Below are 8,544 nucleotides of genomic sequence, written 5' to 3'. Positions count from 1 at the left end.
GTGTTGGATTTTGAATATTATTTTTCTTTTTAATTAAGGTGTTTTTAAATGACTAATGCAACATAAAATATATTTTAATTATTTAATAATAATGATAATTAAATATTATATAGCTAAGACGTAACATTAAATATCAAGCAAATTGTATATATATATATATAGAGTCCTGATCTCTTGCTCCCCATGGAGCAAGAAAAATAATCCACACTTTTTATATAGACCGTTAGATTAAATCTAACGGTCATTTTACAAACCCACATATGATCTTTCTTTTTAACACAAAACCACTTTCACCATTTTTTTTGAAAAAAAATTAATTCCCGTAACTTTACTTTTATTTGTCGTGGAAGAGTTTACTTTAAGGCTTTGAGGATTAAATATTTTTAAATTTTGTTAAGTTTCATCCCTTTACGAAGAGATTAAAATTTTTGTTTTTGTTTTATTTAGTTTAAGCTTTAACAATTTTGAATAAAGTCAATATCATATGATTTCATTATTCAGTTGTATAATATTGTTATCCACACATACACGCACAAATAACTATAACAATAATATTGTTTTCCATGAGAGCTTTGGTTCTGAAACAACATGAAACACCTCTAAATCCCGGAATCGTGCACACCGCTTAACATTTCAGCTGCATCTTTCTTAATGTATTTTCAAGCCTCTCCTTGAAAACCCATATATACATATTCTCCGTATCATGCTGAACCATGAAAACATCAAGCTTCAAGTCTAATTTATCATACCCACCAACCCCAATACTCTCCCAAGTGATCTTACTCTTTTATTTCTCATTCAAAGTTGGTTTAAAAAAAAAACCTAAAAAAAAACCAGGCATCCCAGACACTATCAAGTCTCTTAGCAAAATGCGGGTATTATTTTTCTTTCAAAGAAATATTTAAATAAAAACAAATTTATTAGTAAAATATACGGGAATTAATTTTTTTCATAGGTTTCTATTTTAATTTTGATAATTATCTTTTATTGTAACAGTAGGTGGTAATGGTAAAATTAATTATAGAAACTAAAAATAGGGTGAGGGTGGTTTTGTGTTAAAAGGAAAGGCCATAGGTGGGTTTGTAAAATGACCGTTAGATTTAATCTAACGATCTATATAGAAAGTGTGGATTATTTTTCTTGCTCCATGGGGAGCAAGAGATCAGGACTAATATATATAATATTTACAAATGGTGTTTGGGCTACCTAGGGCCCATTCTGCCAAGTTGGCTACAAAAATAAAATCAAAAGCCCATTTTGCCAAGTCCATATCAATTGAGGGTTTGGGGTGTGGACTCAGGAAGAAGCTGGTGGAAAATACCAGTTAGAGCATTGAATGAGATTTATGTAAAGTGATGTACTCCGGGATTGGGAAAAGATTGGTGAAAATGAGCTGTAACCAATTGTCATACCAGAAGTTTGTCTTCTTGCCATTGCCAACTCTGTGTTTGACACATTAATGTCCTCCACGATTAAGAGCACGTTTCGGGAATGACCAAAAAGCTTCTCCTTTTGACAGAGGTTTTTGTGTACCCATTTATGCCATAGGATTTGCTCACTGTTAATTGACAGTTTCCAAAGAAGTTTAGAAATTGAAGCTTTGTTTTGTACTCCCAATCCACCTTCTGCTTTGAGCTTGCTCACTGTTAATTGACAGTTTCCAAAGAAGTTTAATCAAACATGGATTCAGAGTATTTTAAAGTCGAAAGCTGTTAATTTTTTGAGGTTTGAGAATAGGGGATCACCTTGCAACCGTATGCATATTTTTGATTTATCACTGGTAGGGATGACAATGGGGCGATTTGGGACGGAAAATGCCATTCTCATTCCTGTTTAACTTGACTATCTCCATCCGAGTTCAAAACTGTTTATTAAACGGGATAGGGCGAGATGATATTTTCCCATCTCCAACCCACAATCATGCAAGTTTTTTTACCATAATTCCCATCCCCTCCCCACCCCAAAACCATTTAGCCACCCATAACTACTCTAAATAGGGCGGGTATTTTGTCATCCCTAACCCAATGAGCAGGCATGTGCAACATCCTAAATGATTACTTACCAAAAAAAAAAAAATAGACATCCTAAACAATTAACAAATTAAAATAATTATTTTTTCAATTCTATATTTCTATCACATTGGAGTTACGGTTTTCAATTTCAGTATTCTTTATTTAATTTCAGAGGATTAGCTTTAGCAATTTTTTAAAATTTTATATTATTGTTTTGATTAACTTATATTATATTTTAAATTGCATTGAAATGACGTTCCTCTTTAAAAAAAATATAATTACGAAATTGAGTAATACGATCTCGTACCAATAAAATTGCTTACATTGACCTTTAACTCGTAAAAAGATAAATAGTCATCAAACTTAAAAGTTAATTGCTAATTAATTAGTGACCAATTAAAAATAAACAATTTTTTATTAAAAATGGTAAAATTATTTTAAGAGGACTAAATTACCCTTAAAACTATTTGGGTCGGCCTCCTCTCTTTTCTTCCTTATTAATCATCCTCTTTATCTTTCTCATTTTACAATTTGCAACCAGACCGGCCAAAAATATGGGTTTCTTCATCATTGTTTCAACTAATTTCAAATCCTCTTTTGATCTCGAACAAGTCAGTTGGGATTCTCTACCAAATGTAAAAAAATTCCTAGTTTAGTATTAACAAACGTTTGCAAAAGAAAGAAGTATAATTAAATACGAACTCAACCAGAAAACCCAAAGCATTATTAGTCTATAAATTGAAAGTTCTCTATTAAAAAAAACAATCATACCAAGCGAGGAATTAAGATTTAAGAATATGGAGTCGACCACAACCACCATCATCTTCTTTCTCTTCTCCATTGCCAACTTCCTCTCTCTGCCCACTCCAATCACTGCTGCATCCTCATCACCTGTAACAGCAGTCTTCGCCTTCGGTGACTCCACCTTAGATTCCGGCAACAACAACCACCTCACAACCCTCTGCCGGAGCGACCACCCCCCTTACGGCCGCGACTTCCCCGGCCAAGTCCCTTCCGGGAGGTTCTCAAACGGAAAGCTAGCAACAGACTTCATGGTGTCGCAGTTGGGCCTCAAGGACCTCTTGCCTGCATATTTAGACCCTGCAGTCACCGACCAAGACTTGATGACCGGTGCGAGTTTCGCCTCCGGTGGCTCGGGTCTGGACGATTTGACCGCGACCGAGTCGGCCGTGTTGACCATGTCGACTCAGTTGCAGTACTTGGAGGAAGCATTGCAGAGAATAGAGAAAACAGGTGGGTCTGGATCAGCGGAGGCGAGCCACGTAGTTGAAAACGCATTGTTTTTTATTGCAGCCGGAACTAATGATATGGTGTTCAATTTTTATGGTCTGCCCACTCGGAGTATTGGGTATTCGTTGTCAGGCTACCTTGACTTTCTGCTTCAAAAACTGGAGTCAATTATAAAGGTAACACATAAAATTAGAGCGAGTAATTAACACTACTTCCGTCCCAATATAGCCGACTGTCCACTTTATAAACTGCGACTCCCAATTAGTCTAACTAACGTAAGTGTATATTGATTAGTACGTGAATCTACTAAAGAAGGGCACATTTAATATGATGATTATTTTCAATAGTTTCATTATATAATGAGCCAACTTATTATTCCGGTAAGTACTTAGCATAAATATTATGTTATGTATCAACTCCATTATATATATATATATATGTTTGATATCACAGAGGCTGTACAAGATGGGAGCGCGAAGGTTTGCCGTAACAGGACTGCCACCGATTGGGTGTCTGCCGGTGCTAGTGACTTTTGGCAGCGTGGTGCCGAGCCCACACATGTTTCAAAGGGTGTGTGTTGATCAGCAGAACGTGGATTCTCAGGCCTACAACACCAAACTTGAAGCCCTCACTTCCACTTTACAAAGTACCCTCCAGGGCGCCAAAGTCGCCTACAATGATGTCTACAATCCCATCCTTGACATGATCACCAAACCAGCCAAATATGGTCAGTCACAGACCTGTCTTATATATATATATATATAGTCTTAAACTAAAAGTTATTACATTGATCATACAACAATTTTCAAAAACACTTATATGTGTGTTTATATATAATAATTGTCTGCATATATAGGATATATATCATATGTCAGCCATTTTATTTCCTGGTTATGGCTCTTCCTTTTGGATAATATTTGAACAATTTATGTAGGCTTTGAACACACACTTGAAGGATGCTGTGGGACAGGCACTCTGGAGGTAGGTCCTATGTGCAATGCGATCGATCTAACGTGCTCCGATCCATCCAAATACCTGTTTTGGGACGCTGTTCATCCTACACAAGCTGCTTACCGGTTTATTGCCCATAATTTTATGCAGACTGTGCTTCCCCGCCTTGTCGGATAGATCAGGATTAACTTAAGTTCACATTTTGTTCACTTGTATTAGCATTAAGATTTAGGATAGTAAATGTCAGAGATGAATATATTTGATCGTCTTCTTCTTCTTCATGTGGAAATGAAACAGTGCCGCAGTCATATAGAGGTAGGATTTTATTTAGATTGAATTTCTGATGCTTAAAAACCTATATGAATGTGATTTTAATCATTCGTATAGTAAAAAATTAATTCATATATGTGTGTGTGTGTGTGTGTAGGTGCATATATAATACTGTCTACTAATTAGATTCTAATTTAGTTTAACAAAATCTTAATTTTTATATGATCTAAGTTAATAATGAGGGTATAGTTTGTTGTATCTCAGTCATTGCAATGCTTCTAGTCATAACCATAGGATATATTGAGACTACAGATTGAACTGACAGTCGACCAACCTTGGATAGTTGGATAGCTATAGGATGCTGAGTATTTCCTAGATTGAGCTAAGCAATAAGAGTGAATCAAAGGACAAATTAAGTAGTTACCTGTAATAAAGAAGTTGGGCTATAGGGAATGGGACCCGGTGATGTGCACTGGACTTTTCGATCGGTACGGTGCACACACAGTGTGTTATGCTCTTTGCTTAACCTGCCTTTTAAAAGGGAAAAATTTATACCATCTAGACTAGAACCTATTGATTAGTTCATTTCACGTTTACGTAACTTCGAATCAAACTTTACATAGAGTTGCTAAAACAAATTAATCTGACTATATATTAGAAAGCATACAGTGTTTGGAAATGCAATATCTAAAGCAATTTAAACAAAAACATTCCTTCCATAAATTTTGCTTCTACTTGCAATTTCAATTTCAAAGTTATAAAATTAATTTTAGCTTTGGACAAAGCTCTACAATGTCAAAATCGATCTCCAACTCCAAAAAATACTTTAGTTTTTATGCAATAAAGATACAACTGAGTTTACAAATTACAAGTCTTCTAGCCTAGAAAACTGTAATGCCAAACAATCAAGATGAATGAGGGTGAGGAGGGTATTTTGATCCTCTCCAAAGCCAATGCTGCTTGATTAAACACCTTAGACTTCTGTTTATTGCATTAATTAACTTTCACATAATACTTCTAGTTAAATAATAAAATCTCAACTAATATTTTATTTTTCTTAATAATTCTGGTTTAATTGGATTAGAATAGCTAAAGTTGATCACAACTACCATAATTACCTTTCTAACCTTCTGCCACTTTAAACATCTTCCCAGTTCCCATAGACTGCCAATATATAAGACGGAAAAGTACTAGCACTAACTACTAAGTAGGCTAGCCATCTTTATCTCCTCAATCCCAAGATAAAAACTATTAGTTTATTTGAATCCAATGTACTACTTTATAACTTGTCTCCAGAATTACAGGAGTAATTTAGTAATTTCCCTTAAGCTAGGTTTCAAAGATAATATGGTTAAAAAGTTTTATGCAGATCAATTGTTTTATGTTGTTCAAGGACAGAATCCCTGTTACTAAGATTAATTATATTTGAAGTGTCAGATCAATTAATAATATATAAAAATACTAAAATTTCCTTGATATTCACAATTGAGGCTATACTATAGGTATTAATCTATGCATACAAGCCCATATCAACAAGAACAAAAAAGAAACAAGAAGCTAGTGTTGGCCATTACCTTTGTTTTGCTGGTACATGACAGACTGTGCATTGGCACAAGATCTCACTTAGAATTGTCTTATTCACAAAGTCAGATCATGATCAACAATTGTACTTGCCATTCTTGCATGCTTTCTACTACTCTCACTTTCCTTTAATCTGCTAAACTTTGAGGTTGAAGATGAGAACAAAGAAAGAGACAAACTACTATCAACCCCGTTCTCCTCCAAACCTCTTTCAAACTCATCATCACTCTTTGGTGTCATCTTCAGAGAGAGATTCAAATCTAGGTTGCAATCTGAATCTGGAACCTTCCTTTTTAGGGCGCTTTGCTCTTCTATAGTCACTGGACAGTTTTGATATAAAGACAGAGGCTTATCCTGATAATTCACTCGATCACTACTTTTCATATCTTGCAATTGGATTCTCAATGATCTGTGATTTTGAAACAATTGAAAATCATAAGAACTGACTAAATGGCCATTGTTGCTCCCAAATGTCCTCTCAGCTGCTGAACCATAACCTCCACCTATGGCTCTACTAGATGCAGCCCCACCCTTGTAAGGACTATAAATCATGTTATTGCTATTTGCACTCCATAAATGTTCGCTACATCTTGGAGGAAAAAAAGGAAAGAAAAAAAAAACAATGAAAAAAATAGGATTTAAATGAAATTATATAATTAAGCTCATCAAAAACACAATTCAGCCATTGAAGTTGATCAATTGAGTAGGAATTTACACATTTCTTACCTGAAACTTGAAGTGGACGGTTTTCGATTAAAACTTTGTAGCATGGGAATTTGGCTGAGATTATAAATGTGGTGATCCCCACCATCCATGATACGCCCTTGCTCCGGCGAAACTGTCAAAAGGGAAGATCAATGGATTAGAGAGAAACCCTAGACACCAAATATATATTAAACCCTATTTCTTTTCCACTTTTAATTTTAGTGTATGCAGCAGATGGGCGCGCCATAAATAATAAATTACCTGGATTGGGGTTATCAATCTTCTTGCTTCTGTACATCTAATAAAACATGTCCAAAAGTTGAAGATTAATACTAAGCTTAATTGAAGATATTGATGGAATAATTAAAGATCAGTACTACTACTGCATAATTAAATGTTTTTGTGGACTATAAATATAGGGTATAAATCAAATTACCTGAAGATGGCTTTTGACATGAGCTATACTAAGGCCTTTGATGTTCATCAATTCAAGAACCAACTTAGGTGTTGCTCCTACACCAATTGAGTTCCATATTAATCACTGAATTACGTACACACACACACACACACACTAGATTTCATGAAGAAACTGGAATTTAAACAATTAGTACTCACTATCTTGTCCTCCTAGTCTTTGAACCGCATGGACAAAACAAAGATGGAGATCAGGTGTCCAACGAAGCCTCGGATTCTTGGAGCGAACATACTGCCTCACACATCCAGGAGCTAACTTTCTTTCGGTCTCTTCGACCGCGCTGTTGCTCGAACTCATTCCATTTTTCAGCTTAGTATCATCATCAACCTCTTCTCCTTCATCCTCTTCGTCGTCCTCGTTCCTGTTACTAGGGCATGTATTGGAATTCTCTGCAACACCACTTTCCTTCATCTCTTTTTGCCTTTTTCGATCTCTTCCCAATCCAAACTTAATGGTCAATTGTGTGTGTGGGTGTGTGTATATAAAAGCAGTTACTTGGAACTAGGGTTAATTGTGGTCTTTTTGGGTAATCTATGAAATGACTTTGATCTCTTCTTCCTTATCACGCATGGAAGTCACTTATGGTATGTAGGAAATGACTTTGATTTCTTCTTCCTTTGACTTTGATCTCTTCTTCCTCCTGATAAGCTGATCAGTCCAAAAGAGATGGGAGTGAACTTTAGGAAATATATATATATATATATATATATATATATATATAGCATATGAACTCTTGCAACAAAATTTTCTAGAATTGGGAATGATCTACAACCCTTGCCCCAGACATATAAAGCACACCTCTCGCTCTCTCTGCCTTCTTTTTCTTTTTTATAACTGTATAAATGATGACTTGCATGAATGATTGATTGATTGATTGCGTACATGTGTATACATATATAATATAATGCATGTGAACATGGACCTATTTAAGCTACTACGATGGTGATGGAATACTGAATATGCAAGTTCCAGTTGCATTAATCGAAGATATCGAGTACCTAAAAACTTAAATAATTAAACTACACCACATATACTATAAATTAATCAACCTAACATATAATAATATTAATATTATTAATAATTATAATAACTTTACAATTTCTAAAGAAAATCAATTTATTACACACCAACCTGTACGGCCCTTTCCCGACGCCTGGAAAAAAAAAATGGTAAGTGTATATAGGGAATAATTTGGTTGATTAATACAATTTACATGGATCCTAGTTCTTTTATAATCCAATGAGAGAGGCTAGTTCAATTAATTCCTTATTAACATCTTTTTCTCTTAATAATTTTTTT

General features: G+C 34.8%; 2 protein-coding genes across 2 annotated transcripts; one reads left to right on the top strand and one right to left on the bottom strand.

The window, feature by feature from the left end:
- The first annotated feature begins 2,715 nt into the window (after positions 1-2,715).
- LOC132269858 (GDSL esterase/lipase At2g40250) lies at positions 2,716-4,391 on the top strand. Its single transcript, XM_059771094.1, has 3 exons — positions 2,716-3,439; positions 3,717-3,990; positions 4,198-4,391. The coding sequence occupies exons 1-3, from the start codon at positions 2,810-2,812 to the stop codon at positions 4,389-4,391; spliced, it is 1,098 nt and encodes a 365-aa protein (XP_059627077.1). The 5' UTR covers positions 2,716-2,809.
- A 1,388-nt stretch (positions 4,392-5,779) lies between these two features.
- Positions 5,780-8,114, bottom strand: LOC132268501 (myb family transcription factor MPH1). The gene is made up of 5 exons (XM_059769340.1): positions 7,386-8,114; positions 7,207-7,283; positions 7,032-7,068; positions 6,792-6,903; positions 5,780-6,654 (listed from the first exon to the last, which is right to left on the bottom strand). Exons 1-5 carry the CDS (start codon positions 7,654-7,656, stop codon positions 6,123-6,125), a joined length of 1,029 nt encoding a protein of 342 aa, XP_059625323.1. The 5' UTR covers positions 7,657-8,114; the 3' UTR covers positions 5,780-6,122.
- Positions 8,115-8,544: the final 430 nt, after the last annotated feature.

This window comes from Cornus florida, unplaced genomic scaffold (genome assembly GCF_030987335.1).
Source record: "Cornus florida cultivar Cherokee Brave unplaced genomic scaffold, ASM3098733v1 CherokeeBrave_3.0.0_Hap2_Chr08, whole genome shotgun sequence".
Taxonomy (NCBI): Eukaryota; Viridiplantae; Streptophyta; class Magnoliopsida; order Cornales; family Cornaceae; genus Cornus; species Cornus florida.
This window is presented reverse-complemented; position numbering and strand designations above follow the sequence as displayed.